The sequence below is a fragment of the Somniosus microcephalus genome, chromosome 26 (assembly GCF_052327205.1).
Source record: "Somniosus microcephalus isolate GS21.2 chromosome 26, FLI_Smic_1.0, whole genome shotgun sequence".
Classification (NCBI taxonomy): Eukaryota; Metazoa; Chordata; class Chondrichthyes; order Squaliformes; family Somniosidae; genus Somniosus; species Somniosus microcephalus.
The window spans coordinates 39457204-39475307 of NC_141012.1; the positions used below are offsets into that span (position 1 = coordinate 39457204).

Here is an 18104-nt window from a genome sequence, read left to right on the forward strand (position 1 = left end):
CAAAGGAATGGAAGAACAGATAACATGGTGCAATGGCGTTGCACTTGACTCCAGATCGGAAAGGAATGAAAGATGCACTTCGGACTCCTTGAAGAGGAACTTCAGTGTCGGGAGTACCAGGAATTTCTTTCTATTTTGCTTTACATAATCTAAGTTTCAGCTGTTCCCACGCATAACCTTGCACCCCCAAAACTTCAATGTCCCCGACACGACTTCCCAGACCAAGGATTTTCCCAAATTCTTCAGCTTTTTGCTATGCCCCCACTTCTCTCCCTCCTCTCTTGAAGGCGTCAACTCGAAGTACAGTTCGCTGCAAGCTATTTGACCACAGGATGGGAGTGAGGGGAGAGGGGAATAAGGTTGAAGTAATACCGAGCCTGATCTAGTTACTGCAGCCTAACCAATGGCGTGTGCTTTCAATTGTCAGTGAGTACATGACTGGACACCCACATACTTTTCAGTAGCAAACAGGAACAAAAGCCCTGGCCCAACTGTGATGCTCCTACCATCTCCCCATCTAGAATCAGCACAGACTGGGGATCTAACCTGGGATTTATCATCATCTATTTGGTTCTGTTCCATAGTTTGAAGAAGAGTAACCCCACTAAGCGAACAGTGAAGCCTACACTTTGATCTTAAAAACTTCATACTATCAAGATGAAAGCACATTATTTTTAAACCTGGGAAATAAAATGTTGCGACTGCTGCAGTTCCGCCCATGGCCTGCAAGGAACTGCGAGACGAATATTTTGAGTTGACAGAACTGCTCTTTTATTGGACCTGTTTTTTTTAACGTTAACATTTTTTCCATTTAGGCTCATGTCTGCTACGGTCTATCTGCAGAAAACAGTACACTTCTGAATTTTAAGGTAACTATAGTGCTATCTATTGAATAATCCATTTGAAGCTTCCCATGGGATTTCAGCATAAGGTTACAGATTCCCAATGTTTTCAAACTGGGGGCAATGTATTTGACAAGCTACAGTTAGATTCGGAGACATTTATGGGATCAGTGCTCTCTCTAGTAAAAAAAAAATAACTGGCCCAAAGGGAGCAGAGTGTTAAACAGTCTCTTGGTTCCTCACAGTATCTCAAACTCTGAAACCGCAACACTAAAGATGCCTCAGCGCATTGAGTACGAACAGTAATTTAAAAAACCGATGTGAGCACATCAATTTTTAAAAAAAAGGGAAAACTTAATAACTTAAAAAAATGGAAATGGCCATTATTTCAAATATTTTGAAATTTTAACTTGAAAACATAAAGGTTCCACTGGAACTGCTTTGCATAGGGAAAATCTTGGCAGTTCATTTATATTGAAGTCTACATTGAAAGTGCTCCCACATAACTCAAATGTCACTCAATCGCAGTAGGTTTAATCTATTAGTGCAGAGCAACACAGAAAGCTCCAACCACCCTCCTGTCCCCCGCCACCTCGGTGACGTGTGCACTGCACCGTGGGTAAAATGCACCCACAGTGCACCGATGGATTTCACTCTCGAGCACACAGCCAGAAACTCTCAGTCAGAACAGCAGCTTGTCCAATTTAACTAGTTGCAACGGACCACTGAGGCTGTGACCTTCCTAAAACTATTTGGTCCTAACGCAGCATTTTACTTCCGATTGTCTAGTGGTAGCACTCGTTTTACAATGAATAAATACAAGCTGATTAGAAAAGAAAATTGTAAAAAAAGTGATCAGTTTAGGGTTGTTTTAAAAGAAGAAAAATCACTGAAGGTACAAATCATTCTGGGACGCTGCCTTGAATCTCATTCCAGGGTGCTGCTTACACGCGAGTGTAAAGTTGGTAAATTGTATCAGTTACCTGTCCAGGTGGAGTGCATTACATATTTTAAAATACTCCAGGTAGGAATGGCTAATGCCATTACTTAATCTGGTTACTTTAGTCACCTTTCATCAATAAAGTTAGGGAGCAGAGTAGTTTGCACCAGGGCTCTCTTCATTAAGGGTTCAGCTCCCCTCCTGGCTCTACTCTTTCACACACATTTTCTTTCCAGCCATCTAGTTCCATTGCATTCACCCCGCACCCCACCCCCTCCCCCGTCGTTCAGTGCATGCTGGAACCAGACTCCAGGATATTTTCAAGGCACTGCGCACATCAGTAAGTGCCAGAACAATCGCAGCTGTGCAGGTTGGAGCCGGGTCAGGATCCAATATAAAATGAGGTTCACGGGACTGTGTTTCTGATAACGGGAAGGTTAATAATAGCTTGTCATTGCAAGGAGGTTTGATTGACACTTTGGCCCTCCGAGGCTACTCCAGAGCAGCCTCCTGAACAATAGAAAAGCATCCACAGACTTTCTCCCACCAGTTCAATGCTAATTTCAGTAGAAGAGGCATGCTTGCAGCAGACTGAGGCCCCGTTTCAATTCCAGCTTTCCCATCCGCCTTTTTAAGCCCACAACCCCCAATCGAAATGCACGTTTGCCACTCAGCTCATGAGTTAGTAGCTTGGCCCCTAACCCAATGAAATCGCCACAAGAGCGGCTGGTGGATTTGAGTGCTGGGAAGCGCCAAGACCACAGAATACGAGTGAAGCGTGCGTCCCAATATACTACCAGACCAGTGTAACATGTAGGTGCTCTTACAGCTTGTATTCTTGCCCTAGACTGTAAACTGGTTGGACTGTACAGTACACTGTATATCAATAGGGCTGTAACCAAAATGTCAGACCGTTAAAGCCTTGTTAAGGTACCAAGGCTCCAACGTTCACTTTCCAGGGTCGAACCTTCTTTCCATCAAACTGAGTAACTGCAACCTCTTTCTCCATTATTTCAGCTCCTGTCTTGTGCTTCCAATCCATTCCACCCACAGTCTTGACCCTGGTGGCTCAATTTTGCTCCCCCCAACCCCCTCCCTCAGCCACTACTGCCTCGAAATCCTTAGTACAGCGAGTGTGGGAAGCGTCAAAATCAAAACCCAGACATTATTGCAGCTCTAAGTGTGACCAGGCAGAACTCTTTGCACATCACAATTGAATACGTGCGTTACGGTTGGGATTTACTTTGTGAATCGTAAAGAATACCCCATGGCTTTTTCCAAACACTCAAGCACGCAGCCTGCAGAGAGATACTCCTTTTCTACTTCTATAAATTTGATGTAAATCGATCTGGAGATGGCTCCCGCCCGACAGTTTTCAGAGAGGAAGTTGTTGATGGTACACGTCTCCATGCCCAGCATCTTGACAGATGGTTGAAAGTGTTGCAGTATGCACTGGCGAATGGTCTTCTCCTCCGCCACACCTAGATAGCAGTAGCGGATTTTCAACTTCAGCTCACCGCCGTCGGCAAGTTCGTCTTCCAAAAGCGACGGTCCCGCGGTGGTGCCACCGCCGGAATCCCGCCGCAGCGAGACCCTCGGCAGCACCCGTACCCCATAATCTCGCCGCGGGGAAAAAACCTCGCCCTCCGCCTCCTCGCAGCCAATCACGTAGAGCCCATTGGTGTCCGGGATCCCGCCCGGAAGCAAATACTGTACAGTGTTGTCGCCGGCTGCTCGGGAAAGTGCGATGGGTATCCATTCGAAAGCAAAGTGCAGCTCGAGACAGCGCGCCTCGCTTTTAGTGATCTCAAAAAGCTTGTAATAGACTTTCTTCCAGTTCATTTTTTGACGTTTGACAGCTATCACTTTGCCCTCCGGCTTATCCGGGTTTAAATATTCCTTCAGTCTCTTTCCAACTGGCACCTGGGAGCTAATTTCGGCATAATGGTACCGGATGTCCTCGACCCACCTCGTATTGTAACCAATGGCGAAGATGCCAAGTTTATTTGTGAAGTGTGTACTGCCGAGGTCGTCGTAACTTTGGATCTCCTGCCAGCTCGGCTGGACGGATTCCAACAGTGCCGTGAGGGCCTGCAGAATCTCCGGCTTCCTTGAAAAAAAGAGGAAAAAGTAAAAAAAGTTAGAAAACTGTATGAACAGCACACAGATTGTAACACTTACATAGACTCGGAGCACAGAGGAGGCCATTTGGCCCATCGTGTCTGCTCTTTGAGGAGCTAACCAATTCGTCCCATCCCCCTGCTCTTTACCCATAGCCCTTCAATTTTTTCTTTTTAAGTATATCTCATAGAAACATAGAAGATAGGAGCAGGAGTAGGCCATTCGGCCCCTCGAGTCTGCTCCGCCATTCAATGCGATCATGGCCGATCATCCAAATTCAGTACCCTGTCCCTGCTTTCTCCCCATATCCCTTGATCCCTTTAGCCTTAAGAAATATATCCAACTCCTTCTTGAATATGGTTAATGAATTGGCCTCTACTGCCTTCTGTGGTAGAGAATTCCACAGGTTCACCACTCTCTGGGTGAAGAAATTCCTCCTCATTTCTGTCCTAAATGGCTTACCCCTTATCCTTAGACTGTGACCCCTGGTTCTGGACTCCCCGACCAGAGAACATCCTTCCAGCATCTAGTCTGTCTAGTCTTGTCAGAATTTTGTAAGTTTCAATGAGATCTCCTCTCATTCGTCTAAACTCCAGCGAGTATAAGCCCAATCGACCCAATCTCTCCTCATACATCATTCCTGCCATCCCAGGTATCAGCCTGGTGAATCTTCGCTGAACTCCTTCCATGGCAAGAACATCCTTCCTCAGATAAGGCGACCAAAACTGCACACAATACTCAAGGTGTGGTCTCACCAAGGCCCTGTACAACTGCAGCAAGACATCCTTCTTCCTGTACTCTAACCCTCTCGCTACGAAGGCCAACATGCCTCAATTCCCTTTTGAAAGTTACTATTGAATCTGCTTCCACCACCCTTTCAGGCAGTGCATTCCCGACCATAACAACTCATTCCCGACCATAACAACTCACTGCATGAAAAAAATTATCCTCATCTCTCACTTGGCTTTTTTGCAAATTATCATAAATCTGTGTCCTCTGGTTACCCACCCTCCTACTAGTGTAGTGGAAACAGTTTCTCCCTATCTACTCTATTAAATTATTACATGTACCATAAAATCGGGTTAGAAGTTGGATTGCAGTCTGACAAGAGGGTCTAGTCCAGCAGTCGAGGCGCCCACTGGGTTCTGGTGATGTGGAAGTGAGACTTTTGCACACCTGGACATTGCTTCCCTAAACAGAGCTAATAGAATTAGTTGAGCATCATTCTCCCAACCACCAGGCTACCCAGTATTCCAACAGCTGTGACAATTCTTCCTCACTAGATGGAGCACTGCACTAAGCTGGAGATGTGCTGCTCTGGGAGGGATGCTTCTTGGGTGCTAATGAGTGCAGTTAAATATTAATCAGGCAGTGAGTGGCTCCTCCGCACAGGGGGAAGTGGCAAAATACTGATTTAGGAATAATTATTATAAAAAGCACATTTATTAAGATATTTAGTTTGGATAGAGGGAGTGAGAAATGAATTGGAGTACTACGAGTTTTTATTGGTTGGGGTGGGGGGGGTGCATTGACCAGACAGCATGTTACCACTTGCCGGCATAGGATCCTTCAAGTTGAGCATCGAGCGCCAAGCTTTTTGTCTTTGTGGCCGCTTAGTGCGTAGCATGAAACCTTGGATGCCACATAGAATCCAGGTTTTCATTCATTTGTATAGATCTCAAAGTTGCTATGAACAAACCTTGGGGTTAGCATTTAGGATTTATACCAAAAGTCACCTGGTCCAAACCTACAGGCCCACAGAATTTAAACTGGACAAACTGGCAAATAAGGAATACAAGTGCAAATAGGATCGAGCAGCCAGGGCCCCGGGGCTGACAGACAAGCTTTGGCCCACAGGTTGTAATGTGGATACCCCGATCTAGCGAGATTGGCATACAGTTTAGTAACTGATCTAAAAGGTGGCTCACTGATCTAAAAGGTGGTTCACTGTTAAGAGGCAGTGCATTCACTGAACCTTTCGCCATCAATTTTACACATTTTAATTATTCTCACAACTCGGTTTCATCGGAGTTGGTGCTACTGTCGGGTGTGCTATTTTAAATAGAGCTGCATTAACTTCAGTCCCGTACAGCTGTGAAATTGGATTGCTTAAACAAAAAGAGAACATAACGAGAGTCTCAATGCCAACTGAAACACAAACCGCAACAAGAGATCTGACACTGCACGGAATATCTGGCTCTGCCGCCTTCCCAAATCTCCCCTCCTTCAGTCTGGAAGTTGCTACATTGCAGAACCAGAACTGTGCGAAGGCAAACTCGTGCTTAATCAACAAAACATCTTCAGACTAACATTCCTCACCTTAAGTGAGATCCTCTCCACACTGGGTTCCAGTGTTGGGAAGAGGTACCGACCTGTGCAGTTCCTCGGACACCAGCGCTCCTCCGGCAGCTAGACAGCGAGTGTCAGCAGACTATGCTACTATGAATGGCATCACAGCTGCACCCTATTTACTCTGACAGACACAGACACTCGCTATCCAGCAGCAAACCGCGGCTGGTTATTTCACTTCTTAGACCAAAGGCAATAGTAACGCCCAGCAACACAGACCAGGGATCGAAGATGGCATTTTATACCAAATGCACCATTCTGGGGAGCAGGAAAATTAATTCTATATTCTTGCATTGGCTACGTGTTTTCAAATCCACCGCACCTTCCAATAACCTGCAAGAGTTTTGCATTCAAAATTGTGGTGGGCGACTTACTGCATGTTTTCTGTAGAATCGCGCCGTGCTGTTGGCTTCTTCTTCACAAAACTCATTTCTTCTAAGGGGGAAAAAAAGAGGGACTGTGATTAAAAATAGAGGCGGCTAAGTTGGCAACTTTAGTTTGACAAGCGAGGAATTTAACTACTGTCGGAGAACGATACATGTGCATAGCGTTCCAGTGTTCTTGGTGGTATTTATTGTTTGCACTGCTATTTTGAAGGAAACACTGCATGTAAGTCAATACACTTCAATGTTATGCAATATGCTTTCTGTGTGATTCTCTTAATTCATTCCCTCAAATTCTTTGCGACACCAAGAACTGACCTGCACTTCACCTATATACAGCTCAAATGCTCTCCCCAGACAACCCAAGTTTGAAATCTGTAACTGCTGCTTTTCACGGGTCAAGTGGACATTGTACAGGAATTCACACACCCACCATTACACTTTACCGTTGTTGCTAGGATTTCAGTAAAGTTTTAGGGCGAGTGTGTGAAATTTCTGTACTACATCATAAGAACAGGCTAGGAGTCAGAAAAAAGACAATAAAGAGTTAACGACTGTCGGGCAAAGCCTTGCCACCCTGGCTCAACACCAGCAAAATCGAACACAGGAACTATTATTTAAGCGAGCAGGATGTTAAAGACTGAATGCAGAGATTCCAATTCATAAAATATTATATTAAAGTCAGACAATGGTAATATCACATAGCTGCATCATTTGTTGCTATTAAATTCCTCCATTAGTGTACCGTACAAATTATGTAGCATCTATAAATTTACCAATCTAGGAACAGTAGGTTACTGGAAGTAACTCAATGAGTCATAAGGAAGCATGTAGCCCAGACAACGCTTCCCATTTAACAGGCAGCAGTACCTCGTTAACAACGTGTCCCGATATTCCCATTCTGGTTTTATACGATTCTGATTTCATTATCCTAGCTTAAGGCGACCACTTAAAAATCGGTAACTCAGAGTAATACAATCATGTGCTGAAATGCAGCTGAACTTTATACTGTAATCACACTATCTGATGCCCAATCTTACATGCACTAAATGGAAACAGCTATTCCAAGCCAGTCAAGGCAAAGCAGCAAAAATGAGTATGTAGGTCATGAAAAGAGAGACGCTGATTAGCTTTTTTTTTCATGTGGTGAAATTCAGTGAACTTCAAGTATTTAATCAATGGACAATCGTTAAAGAGAGCAGGAAGCACCTGTTCGTTCATACATACTCAGGACTAAATAGATGGCCCTACTCAAAGGAAATAGAACTGATATAGTAGAGGTTCTCAGATAGACTATGGCGCTCTCTTCCCCACCTGTTCCCGCCTAGGAACTTGGAACTTTGCCCGAAGGGCCCTACTTACCATTCTGTTAAAACTGAAACTGGGGGCCTGCGGCGAGCTCCAGACAACTGGAAAGTCAAAACAGGCCACAAGCAGATAAAGAAGCAGCCTTCTCTGGAGACAGAGGTCAGTGGGCTCTTTCCCAAGGAACTTGAAGCCGTATGTGACAACATGGTAGCCAGGAAGACTCCCTAAAGCCCCAACTCTGCTGGGCTCCCTAACTTTAATGATGAAAGATGACTAAAGTAACCAGATGCCCTGCATTGACCATTTCTACCTGGAGTATTTTAAAATCTGTAGTGCACTCCACTTGGACAGGTAACTGATACAATTTACCAACTTTACACTCGAGTATATAAGCAGCACCCTGGAATAAGATTCAAGGCAAAGCTTCCCAGAATAATTTGTACCTTCAATGATTTTTCTTCTTTTAAAACAACCCTAAACTGATTTTTTTTTTTTTTTTTTACAATTTTCTTTTCTAATCAGCTTGTATTTATTCATTGTAAAACGAGTGCTACCACTAGACAATCGGAAGTAAAATGCTGTTAGGACCAAATAGTTTGAGGAAGGTCACAGCCTCAGTGGTCCGCTGCAACTAGTTAAATCGGACAAGCTGCTGTTCTGACTGAGAGTTTCTGGCTGTGTGCACGAGAGTGAAATCCATCAGTGCATTGTGGGTGCATTTTACCCACGGTGCAGTGCACACGTCAACGAGGTGGCGGGGGACAGGAGGGTGGTTAGGGCTTTCGGTGTTGCTGTTCACTAATGGATTAAACCTGCTGCGATTGAGTGACATTTGTGTGCAGAAGTGTCTGGTTGGAAACCTATAACTTAACTGGAAGCCAGAAAGTGAGCATCTTTGCAAGGATTTTGGGCTGGCCAGTTGCCAGCAGACATAGCCCCAGAGGCCTAGGGCTAAGTCAAGCCAACTAACAGGCAGATACAGCAGAGATGGTTGTAATACAAAGTTTTTAATTAACAGAAATCTGAGGTAGAAACAATCTACAGGAAACTTTCTGCTATCCGGCACCAACGGGACCGAGCTGGTGCCGTTAGATCAAAACTGCCGTAGAAACCAGCGCTAATGTTTAAACATACGGAGCTCAGAGCTCCGTGTGAAGCAACAAACCCTGTTGCTTAGCGACAGCTTCAAAACAGTCGGCGCAGCTTGCAAGCGTCTAGCTGACGCTGTTGCTTAGCTACAGAGACGCTTGCAGAGCCAGGACTGGAGAAAAGGAAAAAAATGATCTGAACCGACTCCTGAATTTTGCCGGTAGAGCGAGCTTTCCGGACATTTAACCTCCGGATAAACAAAAGTTTCCTGTAGCTCAGTACTGTGATCTAGCAAATGTATCACTGGAGGAGCTGGGATACGAGGCTTTCCATCCAATACCGTCAAACAATGATCCCTCAACCAAAACAGATTCAGTGGTCATTCATCTCGTTGCTGTTTATGGGATCTTTCTGTGCGCAAAATTGTTGTCACTAACAGAATGACACTGTACAGTTACTATATAAACCATTGGGGACTTTCAGGGACATGCACGCGTGCTATACAGAATGAAAGAATGCACATTTATAACAGCACCTTTTCTGTCCCCAGCTTTTTAAATGCTATGGTCACTATTGTTTTGCTGGCAAACCCAGCAGCCAATTTGTGCACAGCAAGGTCCCACGAGCAGCATCGAGAAGAATGACCAGCTAATCTGCTTTAGGCATGTTGGTTGAGGGATAAATGTTGGCCAGGACACCGGGGAGAACTCCCTGTTCTTCAAAAAAAAGTGCCACAGGATCTTTTATGTCCACCTGAATAGCCCTCGCTTTAATGTTTCACCTGGGAGATGGGACAGCCAACGATGAAGTACTCCCTCAGTACTGCACTGAAGTGCCAGCCTAGAATAGGTGTTCAAGTCCTGGAGCGGGGTTTGAACCCATGACCTTTTGACTCGGTTCTTTCTTTAATATGAGACATGAAAAATGTCTTACTGATGCAGTGTCGGGTGCGCTTCTGAGATTGGGGTTAAAGAATTTAATTGAGGCAGAGTAGTGGAAGCTTCACACAGCGCCTAACTTAAGCAATACTTAAATCTGGTTGTGCTTGATGGTGGCACATGACTGAAATGGAAAAATGTTCCATTTCCCCAAGCACTCACCTCGCTGAGCCCAAAAACTGGCAGAGATGGGGGTGAGGACACAATGGGCTGTTGTGTAATGGAATATAGTAGACCTGCAGCGCGGCAGCTCACACCCACAATCCTCAATACAGCAAGTAACTCATCTTAGCTAAGTCTCTGCAACAGTGATAGATTAAAAAAAAACAAAATTAAGAGTCACTGCCCAAGTCACCATAGGCTGCCTACTCTTGTACAACTCCAGTCAGGTTCATGGCATCAGTAAGAGGCCCAGGAGCTGGTGGGCTCCATTCTCCTCCTGTAAGAAGAAATGAGTGTAGAGCTATAAAAGTGGAGAAAACAACTTGCACATTTTACGAGCCACATCATTGGGTTAATCATTTCTGAACTTGCATTTATATAGCACCTTTCACAACCTCAGAACGTCCCAAAGCGCTTTACAACCAATTAATTCGTTGTAATGTAGAAAACGCAGCAGCCAATTTGTGCACAGCAAGGTCCCACAAACAGCAATGCGATAATCACCAGATATGCTGTTTCATTTAGTGATGTTGGTTGATGGATGAATACTGGCCAGGACATCGGGGAGAACTCCCCATGTCTTCTTCGAAACAGTTCCCTGGGATTTTTACGTCCACCTGAGAAGGCAGACGTGGCCTTGGTTTAAAGTCTCACCTGAAAGGTTAAAGTGGCACCCTCATCCCATCAATAAAATTTGAAAAAGTTTCTCCTAATGTTGATAAACACAATGTTTTCAGACTCTTACCCTCGCCAAATGGTCACGGTGCCCCATAAGACCATGTTTTGCATATGACAGAGAGCAAGAGAGAAAAACAGATGTGTATGTGGTCCAACATACTGCAGTAAAGAGGAAGTGTATTCACTTGAATGGTCATGTAATTCACGATATAAAGAGAGCTATCTGTGGCTTTACTAGTTACTCTCCGGGTTTACCCTTGTGCTTTCTTTAAAATGGCCGTCTGCATCGGTCTGGGGAGCAGAGATTTTGCGTAGATCCCCATCTCAGTGCCACCACTAATGGGAAACAAAGCAACCTCAAGAGGGCATAAAACAAAAAATGGCTGTTCCCAGTCAAATAATGAGTAGCAGTTCAAATAGAAGACTGATTGCGCAGTTATGCTGCTTGATTTGAGCCAAAATGGCCGAGCTCCAATAAAGAGAGTACAGAACTTTACACCTGCAATCCAGAACCAAACAGAAAAAAAACAAAACGAAGTTTTGTACCTGCTTCATGAGGATCTTTGTACAATCAGAAGCAGGGACGGAGGCAGCAAATTTCAAATTGTACACATTCCTTCCAAATGCTGCTCTCCCCCTGTGGAAATGGCACAATGGTGATCTGGGCTTAATCCCTCCTCCTCTAGGTGTCAAAAAAGTTGATTATATTATAAACCATACATTCTGTTTGGAGTTGTTCTCTTTAGAGCAGAGAAGGTTAAGGGGAGATTTAATAGAGGTGTTCAAAATCATGGTTTTGATAGAGTAAATAAGCAGAAACTGGTTACTTACCCTTCTGCCACAGGAAACAGAGGATAGATTTAAGGTAATTGGCAAAAGAACCAGAGGCGACATGCGGAGAAATGTGTTTACACAGCGAGCTATGATCTGGAATGCACTGCCTGAAAGGGTGGTGGAAGCAGCAGATTCAATAATAAGTTTCGAAAGAGAATTGGATAAATACTGAAGGGAAAAAATTTGCAGGGCTGTGGGGAAAGGGACTTATTGGAGAGCTCTTTCAAAGAGCCGGCACAGGCACGATGATGAATAGCCTCCTTCTGTGCTGTATCAGACTATGATTTTGACTACAGGAAATTAAGCCTTCCTTTCACATGCCTTGGATAAAAATCTCAGCTCCTAAGAGTGGTTGAACGTACTAACAACCAGATTGCCTGATATAGAACCCAGGTATGTTGCTGGGGTTTCTGTGAATTGGTGCTATATGGTGGCATGTAGAACATGAGGATATTTAGTACTAAACCAGCTTTTTAAGTGTCACTGTACTTCAGCTGACCTTTCGAGAATTGCCACATATCACTCTCTGGGATCCACTGAATCAATAAAAGTTAATACATAATCTCTGGCTTACGCTCCTGCCTGTAGATCTGCTCACTAACTCTGCAATGGGGCTAGGCTCGCCAGCGTCACTGGGGAAGAGATTTCCAACATCGCACTCTTGCTCAGAGGGTCCATCTTCTTTCTCCCTCTCCCATTTGTCTGACTTCGGGGATCTCCCCGTCTCTGTATTTTTAAACTTTCCCGCACTCCAGCCAGCTTCACTTCCAGTATTTCTGTTCTTTTCCCCTCCCTGCACAAACCAGCCATGCTCACCTGCCGGCAAGTGCCCCACTTTTCTCATTCCCGCGCCGGCCCTACACTTCGGAGGTATTCACACGCCAGCTTTACCTTATCCTCAAAAAAGATTTGTGGCAGCTGCTTTCTCAGCCGGCTGCACTGGGCTCGCACCGGGATCTGCCGTTGGAAAACAAGAGAGAAAAATCACCGACTGGGACAGGAGATAACTTTGGTCAGGAAATTGCTAACTATCCTGCTCACACTGCCCCGAGGGGAAGAAATGCAAATATTTACGCACGTATATGCTGATAAATAATCATAGAAAGATCTTTCAGTCTCCAAAACTGCATACTATCATAATTCAAAGTTGCTTAATTTGAATCACCAGTTAAAATTCAAAAACAAATTCAAGCATAAACTATCTCTCGTACTATTTTATTTAAATTGCTTAATTTAAACAACTGGATAATTTGAGTTTTTCTCAAGCAAAAATGATTTTGTTTTAATAGAATGAAAGAAAATCGCACGTAAGCCAAATACAGTTCTTCCGAGATACAGGAAACTTTATTATATCCGGCACCGACGGGACCGAGCTGTTGCCGGTCTATCAAAACTTGCCAGACATACAAAGTTAATGTTGAAGCATACGGAGGTTTTCATCTCCGTATCTGACAACAAACACTGTTGCTTAGCAACAGCTTGTAAACAGTCGGCCCGTTCCTTGGAAGCGTCTCTGTAGCTTAGCAACAGCTTCAGAGAGACTTTCCAGAGCCCGACTGTTGAAAACAAAGCCACGAGAAGAAAAAAAAACGAACAAAACGGCTCCTGATTTCTGCCGGTAGATCGAGGTTTCCGGACATACAACCTCCAGATAAACCAAAGTTTCCTGTAGTTTTAATTCACCTTTTCAAACTGCTCCCCAGACCAATGACAGATCTAGTTAGTACTTCACCCTCCTTTTACATAGCTCAAAATGCATGCTCCAGACAAAGCCAGGTCTGGTACTGCTACAGGCTTTAGTTCAAAAGTTCCACAGCCATTACCCTTTTATTGAAATGCAAGAAACAACAGTGCACACAGTCCATTAAATTTTAAAATGTGCCCGGCTAACTAAATGCAAATTCGGCTTTTGGTGCAGCCCAAACAGAACCATCAAGTCAGTATAACCGGGGCATGAGAAATACTAGGAGTACAACATGGAGGACCCTGTAGCTATCTAGATGAATCTACTTAAGTGGAAAAGAACAGCGTCTGCCAATTATGGCAGACATTTATAAAAATGATGAAAGCGGTTTAGCCACCAATTAGTAATTTTCACTTATATCATATGATACGTGATCAGATGAATCAAGGATGCAGTTTAACACTGGTGGGCTCCACTAGCTCCAGTTCTGAGGTACACAGCCATGTCAAACAACAACTTGCATTTATGTAGCACCTTTAATATAGTGAAATGCCCCAAGGCACGTCACAGGAGCATAATCAGACAAAGATCGACATCGAGCCAAAGAAGGAGGCATTAGGACGGGTGACTAAATGCTTGGTCAAAGAGGTTGTGGTGGTTGGAGGTCAATCATCACAGCCCCAGGGCATTGCTGCAGGAGTTCCTCAGGGCAGTGTCCTAGGCTCAACCATCTTCAGCTGCTTCATTAATGACCTTTCCTCCATCAGAAGGTCAGAAGTGGGGATGTTCGCTGATGACTGCAGTGTTCAGTTCCATTCGCAACTCCTCTGATAATGAAGCAGTCCGTGCCCGCATGCAGCAAGACCTGGACAACATTTAGGCTTCGGCTGATATGGGGCAGGTAACATTCATGCCACACAAGTGCCAGGCAATGACTATCTCCAACAAGCAAGCGACTAACCACCGCCCCTTGACATTCAACGGCATTACCATCACTGAACCGCCCACCATCAACATCCTGGGGGGGGGTCACCACTGACCAGAAACTTAACTGGACCAGCCACATAAATATTGTGGCTACAAGAGCAGATCAGAGGCCGAGTATTCAGCAGCAAGTGTCTCATCTCCTGACTCCCCAAAGCCTTTCCACCTTCTACAAGGCACAAATCAGGAGTGTGATGGAATACTTTCCACTTGCCTGGATGAGTGCAGCTCCAACAACACTCAAGAAGCTCGACACCATCCAAGAAAAGTAGCCCGCTTGATTGGCACCCCATCCACCACCTTAAACAGCCACTCCCTCCACCACCGGCATACCGTGGCTTCAGTGTGTACCATCTACAAGATGCACTGCAGCATCTAGCCAAGGCTTCTTCGGCAGCACCTCCCAGACCCGCGATCTCTACCACCTAGAAGTACAAGTGCAGCAGGCGCATGGGAACACCACCGCCTCCAAGTCACACACCATCCTGACTTGGAAATATATCGCCGTTCCTTCATTGTCGCTGGGTGAAAATCCTGGAACTCCCTCCCCAACAGCACTGTGGGAGTACATTCACAAGGACTGCAGCGGTTCAAGAAGACAGCTCACCAACACCATCTCAAGAGCAACTAAGGATGGGCAATAAATGCTGGCCTTGCCAGCGACGCCCACATCCCATGAATGAATTTAAAAAAAGTAAATTATTAGGAGCGTCTTAAAGGAGGACGGAGAGGTAAAGTCAATGATATGCCTGTATCCATTAGTGACTTTATTAAAACAAACCAGATCAAAGCTAAGCCCAGGGCTAGTAATAAAACTATAGGTTCTGCCAATACTAAGTTAGCAATTGCAATATCCACTATGGAACTGGGCCACACAGAAAAGAAAGGTCCCAGCTTACCTGTGTTCAGTTAATCTCCGCCAGGGTGGCAGTAAGGGCGCTATGATTAGCCTGTGTGCCCTTGACAAAAACACTTAGCCAGGGATCTTGCTTCTCCTGCAGGAAAATGCATGATCTGCTTCAGCTGTGATTCCTTCACAGTTGAATAGCTGGTTGACACTCACTGTTTAAGTTCAGGAAGAATGGCCGGTGCCTGTGTAACAGCAATTTGTGTCCGAGTCTCCAGAACAGTGGAGAAAACAAACAGAAAAGTTACATTTCTCAACACTTAAGGGTGTGTAAAGAAAAACAATGCGCAAATAGAAAGTGTGGAAATTAAAGACTAGTCAGATGCCTGAAACCCTCTCAATACCTTTGCCGGCTCAGATCTCAGACCCAGCTTTTCCTTTGCATGCCTACCCTGTAAAAAAAGTCAAGGGCTTTGCAATTACAAATCGCCAACTCGAGATTTTTAACTGTCAGCACAAACTTGTTAACAGCTGCCCAGGTCACCGGCAATGGAGCAGCAAATCCGTGCCGTTCCACCAGGAGAATCCTTCGGTTCAGAATCCGGGAGATACAGATTCACGTTCACTTACCTCTTTGGCAAAGCTTGCAAACTGCAACGGTGAAACTCGAAATGTCCTTTTCCCCCCCCAGAGAAAATGCTGCATAAGCTAGTTATCAATGCAATTACAGATTTCAATGGGGTACGCTACATAAAATCCAACAGCTCTTGTAGGGTTTGTGAGAAGCTTCTTATGGAGGAGGTTAATCATTAACTAGATTACTACGTAATTGTTGAATTAGTCAAGATACAAATCTTTAGCACACAAACAGCACCCAAGGTTCCTAAGGAGACAATCAACCGACTGTTACAGCACACTGCTTATGGCGAGTTCACACAATCTACTTTTCCTGGGGGAAATCGGTTCTCTTTCCTTGCTGTTGGGGAATAGCAAAACCGGCAACATGCAAGACTCTCCTGCAACTTTTAAAACAGCTAGCTGGATCTGCAGAATCATTTTCTTTAAAAACCTTATTTTTGTCCCATTTTTCAAGCTAGGTGGCTGGTACCATGACACCAACTGATAAGCAAACCGCTGAAGCCAGGATATGACTGTACAGAATGAGTCCGACTGGTACAGCAGATTGACAGCAACCCGTGTCAAACGTCTAGAGTACACAGAACAACGGAAGCTGTGCCCCTAGATTCTGCTTCACCGGTGTTGCAGCTGTTTTTGCCTCTGTTTATACCCAGGTTAGGTTATGGAGCCACCGCCAATGGGAGCAGTCTGCAATATGAGCCAGCTCCCTCATTTCGGAATTCATCCCGTTTATACTGCGTGCCAGATTCAACCTGTGCTCACGGTCAGATTGTCACCCATCGTTCTGGCCACAGACTCTCCCTGAAGTCGAGCGAGAAAAAAGTTCTGCAGACCAACAATTGAGAAACGGTACCACTGAGACACACAGGCAAACTGAATAAAACCGCTGCATCCCAGCCAATGCAGCACTTTTTAAACTGTTTCAAAAGTTCCACATGGGGAACATTGCAAATATTCACTCTCCCAATGACAACCGTCAGGGAGTGAAAGATTAAACATTGTAAAGAGTCACTCTCATCTCCCTTCTTTTTTTTGTTTCATCTCCCTTCATAAGCAATATTTAGAGAATGCTGACATGATTTGAGGTCATTAGTAGGGAATGAAATAAGGGTGACAGAGTAAGGGAGGTGAAACAATATCAGGAGAGTAATTAAGGCAGGCGTGCTACAACAGCGGGCTGTTAACCTAGCTCCCTCACACAGGCAAGCTCAGTAGCTCCTCCACAGCTTTCCCTTACATCAACTTATATAAAACTATAACTAATTTCTACTGATTTAAAAGCTTTTTTGTTGAGACAAAACCTGAGCAAAAGAATATTAAAGGGGAAGTGTAGTCTACTGAACATTATCCCAATATCATAAAGGAGCATACCAGCACCTATCAGTCCTCCATGGTCCTGCAGTCTGACACTTTCAAACTGCTGGTCAAAGGAGGCAAACGCCCAACAACCTATTTGTGCAGAAGCTTCCCTTGAATCTGCCACTATTCTCAAACCCAGCTCACTATCATGGCAGAGACGCCCCATCTAGTCAACGAAGAGGGACTCGATACAAAATGTCTGCTCCCAGGCTGTCTAACCCGCATTCGTCTGCTTCCACACTAGGGAGAAGCTGCGGGGCAGCAGTAATTGTTCAGATATTGCCTGTTATAGCAAAAAAACACACACAACACAACACACACACCACACACACACACACACACCCCCACACACACACCAACCACACACACACACACACATCCACACACCACACACACACCCCACACACACACACACCCCACACACACACCCCACACACACACACCCCCACACACACACCCCCACACACACACCCCCACACACACACCCCCACACACACACACCCCCACACACACACACCCCCACACACACACACCCCACACACACACCCCACACACACACACACAACACACACACCCCCACACACACACACCCCCACACACACACACCCCCACACACCACACACACCCACACACCACACACACACCCCCACACACACACCCACACCACACACCCCACATACACACACCCCCACACACACACCCCCACACACACACCCCCACACACACACACCCCCACACACACACACCCCCACACACACACACCCCCACACACACACACCCCCACACACACACACCCCCACACACACACACCCCCCCACACACACCCCCACACACACACCCACACACACACCCCACACCCCACATACACACACCCCCACGCACACACCCCCACGCACACCCCCACACACACACACCCCCACACACACACACCCCACACACACACCCCA

At 45.3% G+C, this 18104-nt stretch overlaps 1 protein-coding gene across 1 annotated transcript in view; it reads right to left on the reverse strand.

The window, feature by feature from the left end:
• Positions 1-1183: 1183 nt before the first annotated feature.
• The window catches only part of msantd2 (Myb/SANT DNA binding domain containing 2), a 32899-nt gene continuing 15978 nt past the window's right edge, over positions 1184-18104 (reverse strand). Inside the window, exons 3-4 of the mRNA XM_085968067.1 lie at positions 6627-6687; positions 1184-3892 (exon numbers count right to left, since the gene is read on the reverse strand). Of these exons, the coding sequence (XP_085824193.1) occupies positions 3022-3892; positions 6627-6687 (932 nt within the window). The 3' untranslated portion in view covers positions 1184-3021. The remainder of the gene's footprint in view (positions 3893-6626; positions 6688-18104) is intronic.